The sequence below is a fragment of the Typha latifolia genome, chromosome 8 (assembly GCF_019914945.1).
Source record: "Typha latifolia isolate L0001 chromosome 8, TyphaL0001v2, whole genome shotgun sequence".
NCBI lineage: Eukaryota > Viridiplantae > Streptophyta > Magnoliopsida > Poales > Typhaceae > Typha > Typha latifolia.
The window spans coordinates 12954631-12978349 of NC_133093.1; the positions used below are offsets into that span (position 1 = coordinate 12954631).

At 36.8% G+C, this 23719-nt stretch overlaps 3 protein-coding genes and 1 non-coding gene across 9 annotated transcripts; 3 read left to right on the plus strand and 1 right to left on the minus strand.

The window, feature by feature from the left end:
- Positions 1-2459: 2459 nt before the first annotated feature.
- On the plus strand, positions 2460-3836 carry LOC140793999 (myb-related protein Zm1-like). Its single transcript, XM_073145806.1, has 3 exons — positions 2460-2655; positions 2784-2913; positions 2986-3836. Exons 1-3 carry the CDS (start codon positions 2517-2519, stop codon positions 3695-3697), a joined length of 981 nt encoding a protein of 326 aa, XP_073001907.1. The 5' UTR covers positions 2460-2516; the 3' UTR covers positions 3698-3836.
- A 1306-nt stretch (positions 3837-5142) lies between these two features.
- Positions 5143-17487, plus strand: LOC140793525 (uncharacterized). Of its 4 annotated transcripts, none has more exons than XM_073145044.1 (17): positions 5143-5388; positions 5480-5657; positions 6735-7043; positions 7175-7264; positions 8051-8515; positions 8605-8712; positions 8958-9088; positions 9171-9300; positions 10112-10469; positions 10607-11106; positions 11232-11411; positions 11479-11637; positions 12825-12899; positions 14573-14714; positions 15147-15352; positions 15782-15997; positions 16621-17487. In XM_073145044.1, exons 1-17 carry the CDS (start codon positions 5210-5212, stop codon positions 16666-16668), a joined length of 3474 nt encoding a protein of 1157 aa, XP_073001145.1. In that variant the 5' UTR covers positions 5143-5209; the 3' UTR covers positions 16669-17487. The 4 variants fall into 4 exon arrangements, with proteins under 4 accessions (XP_073001145.1, XP_073001143.1, XP_073001144.1 ...); XM_073145042.1 differs by having other exon boundaries at positions 16634-17487; XM_073145043.1 differs by having other exon boundaries at positions 15162-15352; positions 16634-17487.
- A 645-nt stretch (positions 17488-18132) lies between these two features.
- LOC140793526 (plastoglobulin-1, chloroplastic) lies at positions 18133-23695 on the minus strand. 3 transcript variants are annotated; one of them, XR_012109978.1, is made up of 4 exons: positions 22877-23617; positions 21446-21641; positions 19515-19882; positions 18133-18491 (listed from the first exon to the last, which is right to left on the minus strand). XR_012109978.1 is itself a non-coding variant. In XM_073145046.1 (3 exons), exons 1-3 carry the CDS (start codon positions 23539-23541, stop codon positions 19565-19567), a joined length of 1179 nt encoding a protein of 392 aa, XP_073001147.1. In that variant the 5' UTR covers positions 23542-23695; the 3' UTR covers positions 19320-19564. The 3 variants fall into 3 exon arrangements, 1 of the variants encoding a protein (XP_073001147.1); XR_012109979.1 differs by having other exon boundaries at positions 18133-18548; XM_073145046.1 differs by lacking the exon at positions 18133-18491 and having other exon boundaries at positions 19320-19882; positions 22877-23695.
- On the plus strand, positions 18332-18491 carry LOC140794540 (U1 spliceosomal RNA). The gene has a single exon (XR_012110153.1). It is a non-coding gene; the product is annotated as a U1 spliceosomal RNA (small nuclear RNA).
- Positions 23696-23719: the final 24 nt, after the last annotated feature.

Genomic DNA, 23719 nt, shown 5'->3' on the forward strand with positions numbered 1-23719 from the left:
ATTGCCACACTTATGCAACGGTCACCTAATTTTACTAAATCATTATGAAGCTATTATTTGGAACAGCTTGCATAAGTTTGCATTAGTGGTTTGGTCTAATAAATTTATATCACCTTTAGCCCTGGAGTTGTTGTTTTTTATATCTTAGTTTAAATATACATGCAGAACAATAGTTGTCCTTCAACAATTCCGTTCACTCTAATGCATTTCCACCTTCTCCTCTGTGTTTCTTTTTCCAACAAAATGGCAAATTGGCATATTGCTTCCATATCAAACTGCATAAAACAGTGCTTTATGCCAAACTGCTCTTTTATTCTTGTAATGCTTGGTTCATAAATATTTGGTAGATATTGGACCACTTGGTTGATGCTATCTTAAGAAAAGGAAGAAAATGAATACTACCTCACATCACGCTCCTAGATATTTTTTTCCCCACATTTTCTTAACTCTGCAAAGCCTAGATAGTCTTCTCATTATTATAGCATCAAGAACTCTAAGTCATTTTGTGGCTAAATTAAATTTCAGACAAGTTACACAATAGATAAACCTTCAAGATCTTGTTATGATCCTTCTAGTAATATACAATGGGCACTATCTTGGCAATCCTACTTCATCTGTTGTACTTGTACTACCAAATATGGAAGCATGGTGGTGATGATAGTGTAGTCTGCCTTAGGAATATTGACTAATAAATCATGACTCCATGTCATATAGGCAATGATTAAGATTCCTTAATTCTGTCCAAGCTAATTATTTGGCATCTTATTATGCTGAAGGAAGCATGAAGTCATTTAGCTTCATAAGCTTATAAAGAAACATTCCTAGAGTTACCAAACAAGGGTTAAATTTCTCCTACATTGTCTTAATGAATTCAAAGAGGTAGTTGAAGTACCAGTAACCTAGAGGTAGAAAAATAAAGAGAGTCAAGATTTTAGATGCATCATAATTCAAAGTGGAGAATTTTAGAGCCCCTCAAAGTCCTCCATAACAAAGAAAGAGTAAATTGAGAAACATGTCAAAAAGTTAGGTAACATCATAGTAAAGGTGCCCCAACATAAAGACAAAGGTTACAAGGACAAGGGTTTGTTGAGGTGTGGAAGGAGATTTGCAACAATAAAAGCTTAAAATTATATTGATCGAAAAAAAGTGTTTAGGCAATAGATTCTTCAAAATCTAAAGCTGAACTGATTTCTTACAGACAAGAACATCTTTATTATAAGTTATTGAATCAGTTAGTTTTCCCCCTGCCCCTTTTTTTGTTTAACTACTTCACATGATTTATTATACATGAAATGCTGTCTTGATCATATTTGTGAGAAATGTTGTATCCTCAAATGCTTTCTTAATTTTAAAGACTACTGTCTATCATGATGCACATGTTTAGGGAAACATTGCAACAGAAAGCAACTGTAATTTGAGAACTGATTGTTGACAGACTGTTTCACAAAGTTGCGGAACTGCATGGAGATTTTGTATCATCTCAAAGTGCAGTATCTTCTCTCTATTCAATCACAATTGCCGAAAATTTGTAGAGGAGGTTATAGGGATAGAATTTAATTCATCTGATGTTGGTAGAGCCTGTTAACTTAGGACCTAAGGTGATCACAGAATCTTACCCTGTACAAGTGATAAAAGCACCAAGTCTCATTAGCAGCACTTGAGCAGGCTAGGAATACTTCACCCCAGGAACCAAAGGGATTCAGACTATGAAAAGATCATCTACATGAAAACGAGTTTTGCTTTTTGACAATATAATTCATCTTAACTTTATATTTTTACTACTTAAAAGTACAAGGATGCTTCAAAAATACTGTCTAGTCCTTCTATGTAGTTATAGAGGTAACATTCTTTCACGTTGGTGATGAAGCTGAGGTAATGGTGATGAATCTGCTGACAATAAAATGCAGAATGTTCTGAATTTTTTTTTTTTTTGACATAGATCTTATAAGCTGAGGTAATGATGATGATGGTGATCTACCTAAGGAGTATTAATCTGATGAATAAAGGGGGAAAATATAGTGGTGGATTCCTACTCAGCCATATAATAATGATCAAATAACCTCGACAAATGGGCACGCATGTGCCGCTTAAGTCCTTGCAACACAACACCATCACCTTGCATATGTGGGTCTGTGCCTAAATTCAATCAAATCCTACTTTAGGTTTCCTAAGAATTAATCAAACAGGTTTAATGCATATATATCATTTACTCATAATTGCACTTCTATTGTAGGCTCTATTTGAAACCAATCAGTTCTATATTCACATGGTCAAGAGAGCGATGTAGTAACTTTTCAAGTCAAAGAAATAACTAGCCTTATAGATGCCCTTTCATATGTATAACTGTACGATTGAGTTTGGTAAGGATGGAATCCAAGTGTAGGCCCAGATCTTGGTGAAACTGCCCTTTTCAGTAGATCACCTCTTCTTTCATCCTCTGGTATATATATACATGCAGTCACTAACTTTTATCAGCAACTAGAGGAGTTTAGTGTGCATCAACATTGGTTCTATCCATGGGTAGGGGTCGAGCTCCGTGCTGTGAGAAGGTGGGACTGAACAAGGGCTCATGGACACCAGAAGAGGATATAAGACTCATAACCTACATTCGAAAACATGGGCATGGAAATTGGCGTGCCCTTCCAAAGAAAGCTGGTAACTTGTTTGTTCTCTTAAATCAATTTAACAGCCTTTATAAGCTCAAATTTGCTTATTTTTCAATTGTTGGATCAAATTTATTAGCTAATGGAACAGTGATACTAGTTGAATTGCCACTTGAATAGGTCTGCTTCGATGTGGAAAGAGTTGCCGTTTGAGGTGGATTAATTACCTTCGCCCTGACATCAAGCGCGGAAATTTCACCAACGAGGAAGAGGAAACTATAATTAAGCTACATACTTCGCTTGGAAACAAGTAAGATGTCAGAGTTGGCAATCCATCATATTATACTTATTATTGAAGCATTGCTCAATGGTACTTTTGCAGGTGGTCAAAAATTGCTTCTTGCCTACCAGGGAGAACTGATAACGAGATCAAGAATGTCTGGAACACACACTTAAAGAAGAGATTGGTGTCAAAAGAACAAAAGATCAAGCCCGAAGAGGCCCCAAGGTTATCCTCCGCTGCCCCTTGCTCTTGCTCGGATCAACTCAAAGCTAAGAGTGATGGCATAGATGATATGGATCCCTCATTCAATAAGACAGAGATCCCTGAAGAGATCAACAAGGGCGTGTGGAACAATTGTGAAGTACAATTAGATTCTGTTTCTCTAACTACGTCTTCATGTTCATCTTCGTCGAACTCATTTGTGACAAACAGCAATGTGGGTGAAGATGGACAAGCATTCGATAACAATGATCCAGAAGAGGCTGAGGAGAATCCTTTGGAGATATCTGATATACCTATCGAACCGGAATTCTGGCTCATGATTGATGACAGTGAAGCCAACTTACAGAGTCCAGGGGAGGCTGGTGTTAAGGAGAATCCAACAAATTTAGAGAAGGAATCAAGCACCGGAAGTGAGAACATAGGGTGGTTGGAGTACTTAGAGATGGAGCTTGGCTTATTTGGAGCAAGAGAAGACACTCAAGAGGGACTCTGGTGTGAGATGGAAGGAGATCAAATGATAGGTTATTTTCAAAAGGAGACTTCCTCTCCCTCTCCTTTGGAGCTATATGATGAGGAGATGGGGTCTTAGTACTTTGTCATGAACTGTAAGTTAGGTAGGTTAGATTGCACCAAAATGGTCTATTTTGGAGGACTGTGGGAAGTCTTAATAGGGTGTGGGACTACATCATTCCTATCAAAGAGTCAAAATTCTAGTGCTTTAATTACTATGATATGATATTATATTAACCGATAGCAATGTAACAACCACCCATCTGATGCTGCCTATTTATGATCATGCTCTCGTAAGCATTAGATCATCAACTACATTAACATAGTCTCTGTGTGTGTGTGTGTGTGTGTGTGTGTAAAGATTTATTTTCTTACTTTCATCTCAAGTTTTGTTCCAGACAGTGATCTGATTATTATGGCATCAGTATCCAACTATCAAATGAGAATCTAACTACCATAAGCAACATCATCATGTCAGTTATTGTCACCTACTCTACATAAAAAAGGGGGTAAATTACAAATTGCCCTGTGTAGTTTAGACTAAAATTATACTACCCCATAAACTTCCATTTGTATTATTTTGCCTCATTATGGTTTAGACTAATGTGAAATTATTCTATCCAGACTCAATTGAGAAAGTACAAAAGAAAAGCTAAAATTTATTAGAGAGAATCTTTCCACAGTAACGAATAAAATGTCACAAATCCTTCTTCCAATAAATTGACTCATTATATCCTATTATTCAAATTTAAAATAAAGTGCACTTTTAATCTCTTCAATCTTTTTCTCAAATAAGATTATATGCCTCAAAATTTTAGTTATTACATCCCTTTAAATATATGATTATGGAATGAAAATTTTTAATTATTTCAAAAATATGAGTAGAAGATTCATATTTACTCAAATAATGAGATTATTAATATGATATGAGTATTATAATAATTTCCACTTTCTCTATTAAGGTTGGACATGAAAATTAACAGTTTGATATTAGTCTAAACCATAGAAGGCATAGTAATACAAATAAAAGTTTAAGAAGTAGTTTAATTTTAATCATAACCACACTACAGGGGTAATTTGTTTTGTTTTTTTTTTTTTACAAAAAAAAAAACTTAACATGATAAAATATACTGCCAATTTAAAGTAGATTAAATTGCCTCAAGCCATCAAGCATCTATGATCAAATCACTGTTGGCTACCTAAGATTCTATTTGTAACATCTATTCATTCAACCACATTTTGTAAGAAAAAAGAACATGCAAAAAATGAAACAAACGACAAAGACTTGAGTGAGAGAGTCATTTATTTCCACATGAAAAGTAAAATTTCCACCTGCTTTAATTTTCAAATGGAAATATGTAAATAAATGGGAATTTCTTGATGTGTCTTTCGAAGTAATTATGGGCTTATTCTACGGCCCAATATGAAGTGCTGAGTTGGGCCTCTAAGTCTCCGTGTTCCGCCTTTCCGGTTCCTTTTCTTCCTAATATTGTCTCTCTCGAAGGCGCAATTCCTTTTAAAACATCAAACTATCAAACGCCCAACCCCATTTACATCCAAAACCCAGAACCCTCGAGATCCAGAGATCGCCATGGAAGAGCTCTCCGACGAAACCCTGTCGACCGTCTTCTTTCGCCTCAAATCCTACTCTGTCGAGCTCCTCGATCTCCTCCGAAACCCTAAGATCAAGAAGAAGTCCGCTTCCTTCGTCCCGGAGATGGCTGACTTCCTCCGCCATGCTCCTCCTCCCGCCCTTCAATCCTGCTTCGAGTGAACCCTCTCTCTATCTCTCAGTTCTTGAAATATCGCGTGTTCTTGATTTGATTTGAAGGAAGTTGGCTTTATTGTCTATCTGTTGCAGTTATACCTTGTTTCCTTTGCTTATGTTGCTGGACGCGGCGGTGGGATGCAGAAAGGAGGAGGAGGGTGATTCAGAGGAGAGTTTGGGTGTTCTTGAGATCGGCGATAGCGTGGCAGAAGGTGTCTTGATGTGCCTCGAGTTCCTCTTGATGAAATGCCGTCTGGGATCGGTTAATCAGGTGCATGCTTTTGGAGGTTGATTGCCTTTTCTTTTTCATTAGAAACTTTAGGAAAGTTTCTCCGTGTTTTTCGAATCAGATATCGAGAGAATCTAGATAAATTGTTAAAACATTATTAATCAGGTGCATGCTATTTTCGCTTTCTTGGTGTTAAACCCTGTGTAAGAAATACTTCCTTGAGGAGTACATAGGGCAAACCAGTTAGAAGTAGAACGAATTGGATTCTCTAGCTTGTAGGGTTAGGGATTAGAATTTCATTGATCAAACTATAATAGCGAGAGTCAGAGGATTTCAGACATTTATTGTATCATGTCCTGAGGAACTTCGTGGTCATTGGCTGCCCACTTCCTGCTCAGCTTCAGTTATTTGAGTACTCTTATGTCCTTCCCCGTGCATTTTCTTACTGCAACATGGGCTAATGCCACTGTCTGCTGGTGACTGGTGAGAATGTTCCGACAGTAGTTGTAGCATATGCAATTTTATACCATTTGTTATGAAGTTCATTGTTGACTACCTGGTTGCTTTCAAATCCAAGAATAATATCTGGTCTAAGTTTTTACTCATCAGTCCTCGTACACTTTTCCATGCACAAGATGAAGAGATGGGGACTGCATTTCTTGTCTGCAAATGCATGGTTAGTGCATTGTAAGAGGAGAGAATATCTTGTGAAGTGAAGAAGAGGGAAGCTGCGACCATCATGAGATGAGATGATATCTTGCCAAGAGATGGACTCTAACAGAGAGTATATAGGGAATGTGGGATCAGGTTGTCGGGTGGTTTCCCCTAACCAATGTCAATATAGGACTATGCCCAGTATTGACTGTGTAACTTAGATTCTGTCCAACAAGTTCACATTTTGACAGGTCTACTAGATCAGCTATATGAGGCTGGAGTTGGCTGATTCCATTTGTAATGTTGTTTCATTTCTTTTCATTTCTTCTACCATGGATGTAAAAGGAAGGGAAGTGGAAACTTCCCTGGAGTGAGTTTTACATGTTAGGCACTCTGTTTTATTATGGTCTCCTTATTTTCATTTGGACTAATTCTTGAAACTGCACCTCTCTTATGATTCTTCAGATGGTTGTGGTGCTGAAGAAACTGACTTCTGGGGCTATGCTATCACCTTCTGAGGCTTCAGAAGAGTTCCGAGAAGGAATAGTAAGATGCTTTAGGGCTATGCTTCTCCAGTTACAACCATGCTCTCTCAATTCCTGCTCGTGCAGGCAAACAGTTTTCTTGCCCACAGTTTTATCTGTTATTACTTTGCAAGTTGACCATGTGAGTTCCTCAAATTACTGTGCGGAACCTGACGAGTGTTTGCTTGCATTTCTCCGGTCACAAAATGCTTCTGCTGCTGTGGGGCACTGGCTATCACTTCTTTTGCAAGTAGGGAGCATAAGTTTCATTTATATATTTTCAACTTTGCATGTTTATGTTGCTCCTATGATGTTCTTCTGCTCATATTTTTAGAATTCTTATCTAACTTTATCAATAAGAGCTGAAGTTCCTTTCTAAAGACTGCAGAAACTGAGGCATTGAGAGGACACTGTGGGAGTGCCAATCTTCGAAAGGAAGCATTTCTTACACTACGTCTTCTTGTTGCAAAGGTCAGTAACAGTGGTTACCTCAGTATAATGGTGAATTAGTTAATACTTGCTCTCTATGTGCACCTGCTGTGCTCTAGGAAGGATTGTCAAACCATGAATTAGTTAATACTTGTTGCAAATTTGATTCTAGATTTGGCTTCATATTCAATATTAGATAACTAAATTGCAAGAAAAGTCGCAAGGAATAGCTCAGCAGTTAGAATGTCATATTGAAATATCAATTGGACTAACTTCCATTATCAGTCAACTTCTTATCTAATCCTTTTCTGACTTCCTTGCTACTGTCCAACAAGATCCAACTTGTTAGAACTATAAGTAACATTTTCCTAATATCCAACTTTTTAGTATTAGTAATTCAGCTTAAATTGATATCCTAGCAAGTAGGAACGAGGCAAGTGCTCAGGAACATAAAAGAAGTTACAAGGAGATGGAATCATCAGTAATTAACAACTTGTGTTGAGTAGAAGAATCTCTGTCTGGTGTACTTGAAGTTATCAGGATTGAAAACAAGATGTATCTGCTTGGCAACTTGGTGTAAGTTCCATTAATTGTTTTTAAGAAAAAAAATCAACTCCTATCATGTTGCATAGTGGTCTGCCATTTATTGTTAAATATTTCAGATTCTTGAAAGTGGTGAGCCAACTCTCCAAAACAATGTAATGATGTGGAGTTGTCAATACCATCTTTTTATTGACTCCAGTTATAAGAATATCTGAAAACCTCTTCCCCTATTTTAATTTTCCACAGAACCGCATTTGCATTATTGATCTCAATTTTGATATTTAGGTTGGCTCTGCTGATGCACTTGCCTTTTTTCTACCTGGCATTGTCAGTCGCTTTGCAAAAGCTCTGCATATATCCAAGAATATGATTACTGGTGCTGCTGGAAGTGCATTGAGCATTGAGCATGCTGTTCTTGGGTTGAGTGAATCCTTGATGATAGTTCTAAATGATAAAGAAAATCTTCGTGAGCTTGAGATTTCTGCACATGAGACTGCTAGGTTTTTTCCTTGTGACAGTGAGTCTACTGAATCTGTTCTGGAGGTGCTTCGTCATTTACCAGCAAATGTGCAAACTCAGGCCAGTAATATAGCTGAACATTCACTCAACCAGTCAACCGAGGATGCACATAAAGAGAAGACTAAGTATAATCATGCTGGTGCACGATCCTTACATGTCCACCGTTCGAAGGAGTGGATCAGCGAAACTACGGCAAATGTTGATAAATTGCTTTCTGCTATATTTCCACATGTATGCATCTTTTTTCCTTCATAAACAAATAAACTTATTCTAGTTACCTGAATCTCTTACATCATCTCACTTTGTTACATGTTCTTCAGCTTTCTGTTCATCCTGCAGAGAAAGTGAGGAAAGCACTTGTTGCTGCTATAAGAGGGCTGTTGTCAAATTGCTGTTACAGTCTGAAGAGGAGCAAATTAATGCTCTTGGTGAGTTTCAAAGCAACTGTTCTATGAGATATATTCTTGTACTCATTTTGTGAGATATGGAGTATACTGTAAGATCATTTTGTTTCTCATTTTATGATAATGTCCATGGCATCAAAGGACACTTTATAGTCGTTTATGATTTGATATCATCAAATTACAATATTCCCTTCTTATGTGTAATGATTATTAGGTATGCCGAGGTTAATTTCTGGTCAAATTTTTGTTCTTGTCTTTGTTGTTGGCAGGAATGTCTATGTGTTCTTGTGTGTGATGATGCGGTGGTTGTATCTGAAGCTGCACAAGAATCACTCCACTATCTTTTCATTCAGGGAGGAAGTTCTTTAACAGAAGATGAGATATCAGAGATATTTACCAGGTTTCTGCCTTGTTTTATCTAATGAATGGAGAACATGACTATTGGAAAAATATTTTAATTTTCAACTTGTTTTTGTAAACAGACTCATTGAACAGCTACCACGCGTTATACTTGGAAGTGAAGAGGCAGTTGCACTTTCACATGCAAGGAAACTACTGGCTTTAATTTATTTTGCAGGTCCACAGCACGTAATAAATCATCTTCGCTCTCCTGTAAGCCTAAATGTTCTCGTCTTATTTTTCTTGTTCACCTGGTATCTGATGCACTCTATGGATTTTATATTTTGGACCCTTTTTTTCATTTTTCTCTTTGATGATTGGGAATTTCATTATGTGGTTCACAAATGTTCCTCTTAGTTCCTTTGTCATGTATGAGAACTTCAAACTTTATCTGAACTGTTGATTGTAACTTTGGTTTTTCCTTGTTCTGCAACTCTCTTGACCTTTTTGTCTTCTAATGATACACATTTGTGAACAAAACTCTTTCCCCGTTGTCATTCAGATGACAGAAATGCATTTATTTTGACTAATTTTGTTCATTATTTATACCTCTAGTATGTCTTTGTTCTTTTCTTGTGAGACTAGTTTTCAGTGTTCTTGCCAATGCTGAAGTTGACACAGCTAACCTTCATTGTGAAGTTTCAAGAAGAAATAGAGGGCAAGATGCGATGCTTATAAGATGGTGGATCTTTTCCGGGCTAGAAAATCACTTTAGCCACAAATTAGGAATCTTTGTAACATGAGCTACTTAATTTAGTAGTTAACTTATTGGTGCTTTTTGTGGCATTATCTCCTTTCTTTGCCCAACTATTTGGTTAGATGACTACTTGAAACTAGGGTATTTAGTTCTTCCCGAATTGTAGTTTGTCATTACTTGGGCCTGTAGTGTTCGTGTTTCTTATTATTTTGTTGTTTTACATGCTTCTTTTTTATTCTTCTCCATGCTCTGATATTTTTCGTTGTTGTTTAACTATTAGCTTTCTTTTGATCTATACTGGTCCCTCATACTACTTTGCATTGGCAGGCCAATGCTGCTAAGCTCTTTGATTGTATAGGCTTATCCTTGAGTCATAGTTCACAATTTGCTGGTTCTGTTGATAAACTCGTTTTAACGAAGCCCCTGTCAGTTGGATACTTGTTTTCTGTTGCTGAGTTAAAAGCTGGCGCTCACCTTAAAGATGCAAGTCATGGTTTGGAGAGTGCTCCAGCTTCTGTCTCAAAGGTCTCTTTCGTTGAAGATTCGGACTTGCAAAGCCCTGTAAACATATACAGCGACTATGAGATCCCTCATATACCGCCTTGGTTTGTCCGTGACAGCAGCCAGAAAATCTACCTTGCTCTTGCTGGAATACTTAGACTTGTTGGTCTATCCACTGTGGCAGGTATGGACTTCAAAATTTCTTTTAAATCTGTATTTGTGTAGCAATATGGCAAATCCATATTCTGCTCCCATTAACTGGTATAGATTTCTGATATTTTTTTTAAATTATTTTGTTTCTGCTATGGTTATGCATGTTAGGTTGGACAACTGGTATGTCTTTGTCAGTTCTTGTGGATATTTTGCTGGATCGATTTCGAAAGTTGACATCAGAACTGCAAAAGAAAGATTTTAATAAAGAAGGTTGGCGTGCTTGGTATTCACATATTGGATTAGGGCAATTAATGCGGCAGACAAGTGCTGCAGTTTGTATGCTTAACGAAATAATATATGGGTTATCTGATCAATCAATCAGCTTATATCTAAAAATGTTCAGCAATGCTGGTGCAAAGGAAGCAACTTCACATAGCGGGGAATTTATGGATAATGATCAAGCTAGCAAAATTACATATAATAGAAAAGCTTGGATGTTGCAAAATGGAACTGATCACACAATCCATTGTATTGGGAGTATTCTACATGAATATTTATCTCCTGAAGTGTGGGATCTTCCAATAGATCAGGATTCACTTTCTCTAGAACAAGAAACAGAATTAGATCTTCCACTGCATTTCTTCCGTGATACTACAGTACTTCAGCAGGTAATATTTGCTACAAAACTTAGCCAATGAATTTGTTTCCTTCCTCTTTCTTCTTTTTCTGTTTCCATGTATTTTGGTTTGAAAGACGCTGCTTTACTGAATATTAATTAAGTTTCAATTTTCAGGTTATCATTGATGGACTAGGGATATTTAATATAGTTCTTGGGAAAGATTTTGCATGCTGTGGGTTAATGCACTCTTCTCTCTACCTGTTACTTCAAAAACTGATCTGCTCAAACATTCAGATAAGAACTGCATCAGATGCTGTCTTAAAAGTGCTTGCTGCTGCTTCTGGCCACGCTACTGTAAGTGCTTAAACTATTCACTCAAAATTAAGCAGTCATTCATGCTTGATATATGTTTTTCTAACAGGTGCGGCGTTTGGTTGTGGCAAATGCCGACTATGTTGTCGACTCTCTATGTAGACAATTGCGTCATTTGGATCTCAACCCCCATGTTCCTGATGTTCTTGCTGCTATGCTATCATGTGTTGGTGCTGCTCATGATATCCTGCCATTATTGGAAGAGCCGGTACAGCAAAATGCTTTGCTCATGATGTCCTTTATAGTAGTGTATATAATTTTATATTGCAAGTGGGGATCTGAGCGCCTTACTAAATGAGTAAATGGTATAATTTTTCCTATTATCTTTCCAATTTAGGAAAAAAAGGACTATATATTGTAATACAATAAAATTGTTGACATATTCCTGTGTAAGTTATGTATAAAGTGTATATGGTATGCAGGACTACATTTATTGCCTTGTGAACTTAGTTTTTTGATTGAAATATAGGACCATGATAAAATAAAATTGCGCACACATTCCTCTATGTAAGTTATGCATACAGAGCATCTACTATGCGAGCGTGTCTCAATTGCCTTAGGAACTTTGTTGGGTTTCTTAGATTTCTGGCATTGATTAAAATTGGGCAAGCTAAAGCAATTTACTGTTGCCTAGAAATGATTTCTCTTGCATTACAGTTCTTTACCTTTTTGTTTATTGTGCTTGCTTTCTCTTGTTGAGGATACTTGAGTGCATACTTTTAGGCTTCATTTGCTTTAGAAATAAGATCAATTTTAGAATAAATATTTCTCTTTTTATTTTCAAAATAAGAATTTTATTTTAGGAATAATTATTACTATGTTCATTTATATGAAATTATCATAAATACTTTTTGATTTGATATAAAATAGGTTGATGAAATAGATATTAATTGTAAATTAGTAACTGAGTTAATGTGTGGTATAAGATGTAATTTTGATGAATAATATTTGTATTTTAGAATATGATTATTATGATACTTAATTGTTATTCTAGAATAAAAAAACATATTTTTGAAGTGAATGAGAACTTAAGTTAACAAGTGAAATTGATAGCAGGGTTTTCTTCGAGGTTTGTCTCCACAATGTTAATTTGTTAGAATTGCTGCTTTACCTTAATACATGACTGCTTAGTGGTGGAGATTTCTCCTGTTGAGCTTCAATAAGGCTTTCTTCACAGGTTTATCTTATTAAATACCTTCGATCTTGAAACTGTTTGAACACTTCCAACTAAACTTTTCTGTAAATATAATGTACTTCATGAATGAGTACGTAAAATGTTATTTTAAAACTTTATTGGAACTGCTTTTGTTTGATAGTATTTCTTGTGGTCTTTGATTTTTGGCACACAAGTCTTATTCTCAATAGATTTTTTAATTTGTTAACAAATTTGCGCAGATGAGAGCTATTTCTCTAGAGCTGGAGGTTGTTGGTAGGCATGAGCACCCACATCTAACTGTTCCATTTCTGAAGGTTGTCCTTTATTCTTTTCCATTTATTTAACCTGCTCAAATTTAACTTTTCCTTCTGTTGAGGCATGTACGTTTTTTTAACTGTATCTATTTATGTTATTCTCCTGGTAGGTGTTTGATAATGTAAGCGAGCCCATACATATCTTTGAAGAAAATAGATTTATTGTAATAGCACCTGTTGATTATTTTAGGATAAGTAGAATTGCCCATGAGAATTTAGAAGTTCCATATTTCTCTTCTAGCTAGTTTCCCTGGTTTTCCTGCTGCCAGGCTTTACTTGCTTATTATGTTATCTTATAGGTAAGTTGATCTAGCTGTTGTCTATTTATGTAATTTTACTGCATTAATTTTTTTAACTTGTAGATAAATTTGAACAAATGATAAGTATTTTTTTCGTTATCTTGATTTATGTGTATATGCCATTATGCGGTAGATAACTCTTATCTTTTGGTGAAGTAATGAATTATCCAAGATTGTTAATCTAATTTATGGAAATGTGTAACAAGAAAAGGAGGAAGACATCAAATTTTATCCTTTGACCCTATAGTGCAACATGTGTCCTTAAGTACTGATGGTCAATGTCTGTGCATTTATGTGGTCATTGGTTTGAGCCAGGGAACTAATCTCCCTGAATGGTGAGACTGTGTGCATCGATGCTCATGCAGTGAGGTGCCCTACCCTTAATTAGAGATTGCCAGTCTCTTGCTGACAGACATGCATGCTTTCATGTGTGTTTAACAAGCTTTGCTGATGTAGTTTGAACTCTTTAGGTGGTCATTTAATGCCTTTTTTGGCCTTCATGGAATTTTCCTCATGTGCATATACCTGTATTTATCTCAATTATGCTGCAAATGATGGAACATGAATCTTATTCATTCTAGAACAAAGTTATGTATGAATGGATATGTCAAAGCTAGAAAACTATGTGCATATAATAATACCAGTTCTTAATCATGAAGCCATTTCCACATAGAATTCTTTGGAGGCTTGTGTACCCCCATTAGGAATCAGGTGGATGCTGATAGTCTTACAGATACAAAGATGTCTATTTTCTATAGCAGATTCCTTGGTTCATTTACTTTTAGAGACTACCTTACCGTAAATTTGGCATCATTGCTGTCTGAATCCATAAGCATTAATCTAACTGAGATCTTCTCCAATGTTTAACTTTCCAATGAAGCTTTCCCACATTTGAGCTGTCGGTTTCCTCACATTTTGTCCATCAAATTAGTCTACTTCTTAGCTTGCAAAAGTAGCAGCACCAGTAATCAATGTCTTGAAGATCTTTGCAGTTTTTATTAGTTTGCATATGCTTTTTCATGGTACTACCTTGCTTTCCATCTAAGGAGCATTATGCAGTTTCTCTTGGTCTTCTGCTCACGATAGTTTTGATCTGGAGCTAATTTCTTTGATGCTGTCAGTGTGAGTGATTATATCGGTTTCTTCTGCATGTACAATCAGCTATAATTTGTGCCTCAACCAATGACATTTGTATCTGTAATCTTAATGGATATACTCTCTTGTAAAATACATCATGGTACACTAGTGTGCAATACAATAAATGGTCGGATTAGTTGGTTGTATCATTGGCATATGTTATTGTTGCTAAGAGCAATTTTTCTATTTATAATTTGTACATATTTCATAATTAGTTATTAGAGTTCCTTTGCTTAGGCGGTTGGCGAGATTTCCAAGGCATCAAGACATGAAGCTTTTAGGCTGCCCAATGAGGCGGAAACATTTTATGTGGAAGTTGATTCCAATGTTCATATAGTCCAGAATATGAAGGACCACCAAGAAACTAGTGCTATATCAGGTAATCAATCTTTCGATTGATGCTTTTCCATAATATGCTCTTCCCTTTGCTTATCTAGCTGCATGTTGGCGGGTCCTCTTTAGGTGTAATTAGTTCCTTTTGTTTTGGAGGCCAGAGTTGAAGGCTATTATTTACAGTTTGTATTGGATGCTTTCTCACAAAGAATTTAAGTAGGCTTTAATGTTTAAAACTTCTTTTAGAGATTACAGCGGTATTTGGTTAGCTTTTAAGTAGGATTAAGAAAGAGGTCCAAACACATGTCGCAGAGCAGCGTGCATGTTTATAAAGAAGGGCCTAGGTTAATATATGACATAGATGATACATTCAACTATTCAAGTATCAACCAAACGATGTGCATCATCTTCTGCCTTTCCCTTAATTCTAGCTTTATTTATTTATTGTAACCAGTTTTTGCGAGCTTTCTTAATTTAGATTTGATGGACTCAGAAAAGGTGGACATTAATCACAAAGAATGTCTTTCTTTGGAATATTGGGACGAATTGTTATGTAAGCTGAATGAGATGAGAAGATACAGACGAATAGTTGGATCTCTCATTGGCTCTTGCTTAGTAGCTGCCACTCCACTTCTTTCTTCGCTCAGTGAATCAGCTTCTCTGGTGGCTCTCGAGATCGTGGAGGTATTACTTTGATTGAGATAAAGTACTTTTGTCAACTGAAATAACTGTTTGGGCATGAGGGGTTTAATTTGGGTTTACTTTTATCGACTCAAAGAGCTCATAATGCCATTTAGACAATATTCTGAAAATTTTGAAGTTCCAATCAGCTTGTTCTGATAGCATTTTTTTTATAAGCTAACCTTTTATAAGAATCAAGTTATATTAAGAAATGGCTTGGCCTTTTTTCTTTGAGGACTATGATTAAAATCTCATCATGCATCAAATTTCATTTTCCTTTGTCTGGAAAGTAAATAACCTTGTTGATTTTTCTCTGATGTATTTTTATAGATGACATGTTGTCGGGACAAATTTCCCTCTTTTGGTTTTGGTTTTTCAGAAGTTCTTTTTTTTTTCCTCCTTGCTTTCTAAGATTATTTGAACTATTTGCAGAATGCAGTCATATCTATTGCTAAAGTGGAAGAAGCATATAAGCATGAGAAGAGAACCAAAGCAACAATCTACAAGGCAATTCAGTTATTATCACTGAATGGCCTTCAAGATACTATAGATGCTGCAGATGAAGAAGTTGACGAGAATAGATTGCTTCCAGCTGTGAACAAAATCTGGCCTTATTTGGTTATTTGTCTCAAAAATAAGATTTCAGTGGTAAAGCACATCCACCTTTCTGCTTTTCAATATATGAGAGATATCATTAATTTAATTTCTGGTTTTCATGCTTCCAGCATTAAGCATAGATATGGATCTCTGGAACTAATAACACATGGGATACACAAAATTTCCATCTTTCTTTCTTAAGCATCAAAATATTTGTTGTTCAAGGCTTTTTGCAATTATGTATACTTCAGGTTAAATCATACTCACCATATGTGTCATACTCGAAAAGCATATCAAACACAAGATGAAGCTCCATTAGTACAAATGGTAAATCACAAAATTATACTAGCCTGCACCTTTTAGTAACCACCTTCCTAGGATAGCAAAATTTGTTTCTAATTATCATTAAGCAACATTGTGTATTAAAAATGCTGTAAACCTGTTGTATTATGCACTATTCCAGAATCAAAATTTATCGTGAGGGTTTATGCATTTTTACTCCAATATATTATTATTATGAAAACAATTTACTGTGGAGGCAAAGTAGTAGTTTTTTATAACAGCTCTGTGCACTTCATGCTTATAAGTCTTCAAGTTGCTGATCTTTCTTAATAGTTCATAGTTGCTATCCTTTTGCTTTCCTTTAAAATGATATTTGATCTTATTAGACTCAGCTTTTGTGGCCAGGCTGTTGTCAAGAAATGCACAAGTGTCTTAAGTAGAACAATCGTGATATCTGGTGGAGAATTCTTTATCCGTCGATTCCGTAATGATGGACCTGTCATTTGGAAGCTGCTAACCTTATCGCCATTTCGGAGGACCATGGCACAGAAGGATGAGAAAGCAATTATTTTACCATATAGAGCTACCTCTTCAGAAGAGCCAATGTCTGAGATCTCCCATCAAAAAATACAGTCTGCCGTTTTGGACATGATTGCTGAGATAACTTCAAATAGGAAGAGTGCCACAGCTTTAGAAAGTGTTCTAAAGAAGGTTAGCGGCCTTGTCGTAGGTATTGCTTGCAGTAGCATGGCAGGTCTTCGAGAAGCTGCTGTCAAAGCATTAGCAGGCCTTGCGTGCATTGACCCCGATCTTATTTGGCTTCTCCTAGCTGATTTGTATTATTCCTTGAATAAAAAGGACGCTCCTGTGCCACCAAGTCCAGATTTAGCTGGGATCTCTGAGCTTCTGCCCCCACCGTTGGCTTCCAAAGAATACCTGTATGTGCAGTACGGGGGAGAAAGTTTTGGATTTGATATAGATTCCTCTTCGGTTGAGACGATCTTTAAAAGGATTCAATCTGGGCTAAGGATGTAGATTGCCAATATAGTTAGAGAGGTTTGTACCATATGCTTGTGTAGCTTCCCTTGTAGACCTAAGGATGTAAATTGGTTGATTGGTCTACTGTATTATAGTTTCAAAGTTTCCTGTCGCAGGGTTGAGCAATCAATTTTGTTGTTTTGTTTACGTTGAAGAGATATTAACCTTCTTTTTTAAAGAAGAGATGGCCAGGACAATATTTTGCTCTTCGTTTCATGAAATTGTGAAATGTTTAAAAATTGTCATACTAGCAGAGTAATTTTATGATGTTCTCTTGTAAGTAAAAATTGATGTTTTGCGAAGCGAAAGTTGAACTCATCGGTACGACTCAGGGGCGATGGTTTGGTTTTATGTATTTAAAATAATTTTCTATATGCATCCGAAGTGCAATATGAGCATTAGTTTTTTAGAAAAATTTGCATATAACACTCTATATTTTAATAAAATTATAGTTTACATTTTATATTTTTACTATTTATAAATTGTGCCGTATGATTTGGCGAATTTGTAAAAATATTTTGACGTTAAAGATTCGTTAGTTAAACTTAACTAAGTTTTCAGGTTAAGTTAATTATACTGAAAAAAATTATAAAATTACTCTTAACTAAATTGCACTTACCCAACATATACTATAGATATTTTAGTCATTTAAAAAAATTAATTTGAAGAAATATTCTAATTTGCATAAAAGTTGTTAGTTTAAATCTAACCCAGAGTATTTTCTACACATATTTACTAAATCATAGAGCTTAATTTGTAAATAGTAAAAATATAAGGTGTCAACTACAATTTCGTTAAAATAGTGTGTTGTATGCAAATTTTCCTAATTTTTATTTTATGGATGCCATAATACATAATACATGCTCTTTTCAAAGTGCTAAGTTAGGCTCGTATGCAGTATTCTTAATATTTACTCAAAATGAACAGATATAAAAACACAGTTTCTCAACCATTGGGTGCGAAGAAAAGAAAGAATTATACAGATGTCAAACGACAGTTTCTTAATCATTGAGATAAAAGAAAGAAAGAAAGAGAAATTATGTTGAATTTTCAGGCATACGTGGCATACTTACCTGGACGGGGTATATGGGTGACCAAGAAGGCCCATTGCCTATGTCAGCGGCCTCTATTGCACGTTGAAGGAGCACTGCTTGTCATCCCCAAGTGGGAGAGTAGAGTGGACGTCATAATTTGTGGTCGAGTGGGTATCCGGCCTCTGCCCATCCTAAACATTCATTTATTACCTTGTAATGATGTATTTTCCAAGTAGCATGAACAACGTCTATCAAGTTAAAGATGCAGATCTTGGCATCAGTATTGACTCATTAATAGTTCATAACGAACAAAAGATGTAATCGCTTATTTGAGAGCACAAAAATAGATAGATGGCTAGAAATAAATAGACGAAGTTCACAAACTATGATCAATATCGTTTAATATCAAACATTCTCAACTCCAAATACAAGCAACTTGTTTTACTCCGAACGGATCAATGTTATAAACCTCTCCATAAACTCCCATCCTTCTTGATGTCAATAAAAGCCACACTAAAAAATATTTTGAAGAATAAGATTTAGCTACCAACCTTTTTCTCCTACAAAGGTCAGGGTCGTAAAAAGCAAGACTTGAATCAGTTCAGTGCACTACACTTTACCTTAACAAACACTTATTCTTGCCACTAAACATGGAGCAAAATCAAACCATAGTACGGTAAAGAGCATTACTAAACAAGAGCATTAATCGAATTAAATAAAGAGCAACTGAAATGGTGTCAAGTGGCATATTCATCAGAGGACAATGTCAAGGAGAATAAAACTATAATACTGTCTGGTGATGGTTCATAAACCATAGTACGTCTTGACATGCCTCTTAATCATCAAGGAGAATAAAATTAATGCATCACTAATTGTGACACTTCTGAAAAACATATTACATGTTTAAGTGATGATCGAATGCAGCTTGGAATGGGCAAGGAGCCAAGATGGTGGGAGATGAAACCCGCTTGATCACTCTATCATGATTGCCAAACCTTGGGAAATTAGTGCAATAGTGCTTGTAGAGAAATCCATTAGATTCATTGAAATTGATAAACATTTTATCTCTGCCCATGAAGCAGAAAACAACGATATTGCGTTATATACATTTCCTAGACAAGGAGCCCATAGAAATATGGATGTATGTACTTCCTATAAAGACATGCTTCAGGAAATAAGAGACGATGTGATGGAGGTTCTATGAAATATCTCACCATGAGGATGCATGAACGACAGGTTGCATCACTACTATATTCATGAAAAATCATGACAGCTGATCCAACAAAGGACTGCCTTCCTTTGCAAGAATAAATAAACCGCCGTCCCCTCTCGAGATTCTGAAGTCTTCATCAAGGTAAGTTGTCAAGAGCCAGGACTCAGCTCGGTTTCCAGGAAGCGGAACTTTGAGTGGCGGCTGTCCAGATACAGCTCGTGTGATGTTAGCAACAGCCTGCTGTATGGGGTTTAATGCCTGTTCAACAGGTTTCAGGCTAATCTTTTGCCCAAAAATATCAACTTGTTCTGGTAGAACTACATTTGATGATATATCTGGAGGTTGAATAGTGCCCTCCTTGAATTGGACCTGCATTAAAATGGCTAATTAGATATACACCATATATTGACCTCTTTGTAGTCAAATAGAACGTGTACAATTGCTGTACATCCAAGTAGACTTGCATATAGATACTTGTATAGACCATTGACTAAGTCTGTGTATAGAGATACACTATTACTATAACAAATCACTCAATGAGCCAGAGAGCCAGACAGCCATAATTAACAAGATGTAGTAAACAATATTAAAACCAAGGTTCGTCGGCTCATTTGATCAAATGACTGGGATCGACCGGATCGGCGGGTTTTGGTTATAACGGGCCAGATCCATTATGGATCTGACCCGGAGACATCCTAGAACTCTCTCTCTCTCTCTCCCTCCCCCTCCCCCTCCCCCTCCCCCCCCCCCTCTCTCTCTCTCTCTCTCTCTCTCTCTAACTCTTTCTTTCTCTTTCTCTCCTTATCATAACCATTATTTCTAAATAGAGAGATCTAGCGAACCCTGGCGACGCAAATCTAACTCCAGTATAAAATTTTTAATTTTATTTCTTCATTTCTCTCAGTTTTTTAATTTCTTTCACTCTCTCTCTCCCCCCTTCTCTCTTTCTTCTTCTCCTTCATTGCACCATAATTTTTTGTTTTTTTTTTTTCTTTCACTTTCTCTCTCTAATCTATTTTTCTTTTCGGTGAAAGTTAGCAGAAATTTTTTTCTTTTGGTTTTCTTCTTTGTCATCTCTTCTTTTCGATAAAACACATGGATTTATGAAAGTCGGCTCGATAGTCATCAAAGTTGACTTATGAGTGAGTTAGTATTTTTTTTAAAAAAAATTTAGGGTTTATGTGTGAATAAATTAATTTCTTATTCTTTTGTTATGTTTTCTAAATTTTTAGAGATTTTTCTGCATTAGAATTTTATGTAATTAAAAAAAGTCTAATCCAATCCGAATAACTGATACGACCGACCCGATCGATACGTATTATTTTTTCAGAAGGCCGATCTCGAGCCTGCAACTAATTTTTCGAACCTTAACTAAAACCTACAGTCATTAATTCATAAATTTATTTGAGATGAGGTGCAATTAGATTTCTAGTTATAGCCAAAAAAAGAGTGAATGAGATTCGAAAAAGACTTTTTTTAATTTTATGTAATTAAAAAAAGTTCGATCCAATCCGAGCAACTGATACGGCCGACCCGATTGATACGTATTATTTTTTTAGAAAGCCGATCCCGAGCCTGCAACTGATTTTTCGAACCTTAACTAAAACCTACAATCATTAATTAATAACTTTATTTGAGGTGAGATGCATTTAGATTTCTAGTTATAGCCAGAAAAAGAGTGAATGCACTTTGATATTTATAACTCACTAATATTTCAATAACTTTTTCGACCTAGTGACTGTCAAACTTGCCGTTTAAAGTTTGTAAACTCATGCAAATACACGTAATTTGACCAAATGGTTTAAACAATTATATGTAAGAAAGGACAACTTAAATCAATTCAAAGCATCAAAGTAAACGTCTTTGGTATCTTAATACAGTCAAATATTCCCAACTCAAAGTAGAATACCATACAAGATTGAAAGTTGATACCTGTATCCTTAAAGGACTTCGAATTTCAAAAGAAGCAGATGCACTGAAAGAAAAAGAGGCAAATGGACTGGAGAGGGTTGTCGCATTCACTATTGTCATACTTCCGCTATCAATTTCTTGAGATATACTTTTAACTTTCAGTGATGGGATTGCTCCAATAGATAGAAGAGGTAAAAGTTCAGAAAATGCTGTGTACCTAAAGAACATAAGAAGTCTATAGTCAAGCACATGTCAAATAATGATACTTCTTCATAATAAAATGTCAACAAAAGTATTGCATAAGTACCTTACAAGACAACAAATGCTATTATAGCTACTAAATACTAACAACAAGCATGCATTTCAACAAGGGGGTGACAACAAGAGTGCTGACTTTTTAGATGGCTAAGCCTAATGGCGTATCATGCATGGTGCATAAGATAATCAATGGGGGCCTAATTAGATGGCTAAGCCATATCAGCAGCTATAACTAAATATCTCATCAAGGCAAAAGCCACAAGTGTATAAATTTCACACCAGAATCCAACTGATCCAACACAGCACTTCAAGTCAAACAGCATATCTACCTCAATCATTTCAATAATTTACCTAATTTCAGGGTCTCATCTGTCAAAATATCAATAAATGTTGCCAGAATGTCTCAGGATATATTCTTCATCTGGTCCAGTTTGAGCGTTGAACAGATCTTAATTTAGTTTTAGCTCATGTGGATAGAATATTTTAACTGAATTTGACTTTGACATGAATCAGGCTAATAACTAGCCCAAGCCAACATCAGCTCCAAACAAGCAAATCCTGATCTGATCATCTAAGCTTGAAACTAGAATAATGCCTACTCGAAGCCCACATCAAAATAAATAAGACCCAATATAATCTAGTCACTTAAGATTAGACCGAAACCTGCTTCTCAGGTTATTCAACTGGAAGAATCTCCAGCTGCAGATACCAAGCATCCCCCAATAGAAGTTCTGATATACAACAATTTATGATTTCTATAAAAAGACAACGTTAGGTGATGGATTACATTCCTATCAACTGAAGACTAGTTGGAGATATTTATGTAGTTCTAGTTATTGAACCTTTTACTAGCTAAAAGAAACATGGATATTTTTTTCAAGAGAGTATAGTCAATTGCAAGGCACTTCATTGTGGCAATAAATGCCCTTGGATCATATCCATTACATTTTATGTCATTAAAATGCAACAAGCTTCAAGTCTCATATATAAATCTACAATAAAGTTCATACTCCTAAGGACTAAAGGCAATACATTAGGTGGTTCCATCACTCAATAGTACTAAACCATTATATTCTCAAGAAACTTCTCTCTGCGCATTTGTAACAAATTGCGACATAAACTGCACATAAATTCATTATAATTTAAAAAAATAAAAGAAAAGGTAAAAGCAAGAAAGAGCTCCGATCAACTCACAGAAGGATCCAATTCCCATCAAGAAGCGCGGGCACCTCAGTCGGTGCCGGTGTCGGGTTCTCCGCCTCCAACTGGTTAACCAGCTCAAAAATCTCTGCCCTAACCTCCGCCGAAGCACTAAACCCTAACTCCGTCCCGTAGATACTGTCCACAAGACACCGCTTCAAATTCCCAAGCTTCTCATCCTCAGGCGACGGCACCGGGCTCCCGTTCCCCGGCAAGTAACTGTCTCCCCCGGGCTCCTTCCCCCACTCGTCCTCATCCCTCGGCGGATCCGGCACCGACGGCGCCTCCTGTTCCGGATCCGCCTTCTCCCCCCACTCATCCACGACTCCTGCCGCGGTGCCCTCAGTTTTTGGATCGCTTCCCCACTCCTCGTCGTCCTTGGGGGGATCCGCCTCTGACGGCACCTCCGGATCCGGCTGGGACTCCTCTCCCCACTCATCGGGTATGGACGACGGCTCGGTGCCGGGACCTTGGCCGGGAATGCGTCTCCGGCGGCGGCCAGGGCCGGAGGCGGCGGCGGAGATGGAGAGGAGGTTAGGGTTTCGAGGGCGGGGATGAAGGAAGGGATGGGTAAGGGTTTTGGGGAGGAGTGGGAGGGAATGGAAGTTCGGGTTTGGAGAGAGGAGGGAGGCGTGGGGAGAGAAGAGGAAGGAAGCCATCGTGGTCAGTTCCGCGGGGGGGTGGGGGGTGCGGGGTGGGGGACTGGGCGGAAAGAACTGGAAAGATCTCTTTTGAGATGCGAAGGGAAAGTTGGGTGTTTCACTTTCTTGTGGTCACGATGCGATCCGTGCGGATCTGATCGAATCCGAATCTACACCAAGAACGAATTGGAGCGGC

What these genes read in the sequence shown, in the direction of transcription:
- LOC140793999 (XM_073145806.1), top strand. Translation starts at nt 2,517, where the DNA reads ATGGGTAGGGGTCGAGCTCCGTGCTGTGAGAAGGTGGGACTGAACAAG. An exon ending in TGCCCTTCCAAAGAAAGCTG is followed by an intron (nt 2,656 to 2,783) that starts GTAACTTGTTTG and finishes CCACTTGAATAG; the next exon opens with GTCTGCTTCGATGTGGAAAG. An exon ending in CATACTTCGCTTGGAAACAA is followed by an intron (nt 2,914 to 2,985) that starts GTAAGATGTCAG and finishes GTACTTTTGCAG; the next exon opens with GTGGTCAAAAATTGCTTCTT.
- LOC140793525 (XM_073145042.1), top strand. Translation starts at nt 5,210, where the DNA reads ATGGAAGAGCTCTCCGACGAAACCCTGTCGACCGTCTTCTTTCGCCTC. An exon ending in GCCCTTCAATCCTGCTTCGA is followed by an intron (nt 5,389 to 5,479) that starts GTGAACCCTCTC and finishes TATCTGTTGCAG; the next exon opens with TTATACCTTGTTTCCTTTGC. An exon ending in GGAGCAAATTAATGCTCTTG is followed by an intron (nt 8,713 to 8,957) that starts GTGAGTTTCAAA and finishes TGTTGTTGGCAG; the next exon opens with GAATGTCTATGTGTTCTTGT.
- LOC140793526 (XM_073145046.1), bottom strand. Translation starts at nt 23,541, where the DNA reads ATGGCTTCCTTCCTCTTCTCTCCCCACGCCTCCCTCCTCTCTCCAAAC. An exon ending in GATGGGAATTGGATCCTTCT is followed by an intron (nt 21,642 to 22,876) that starts GTGAGTTGATCG and finishes TATGTTCTTTAG; the next exon opens with GTACACAGCATTTTCTGAAC. An exon ending in GAAGTCCTTTAAGGATACAG is followed by an intron (nt 19,883 to 21,445) that starts GTATCAACTTTC and finishes ATTTTAATGCAG; the next exon opens with GTCCAATTCAAGGAGGGCAC.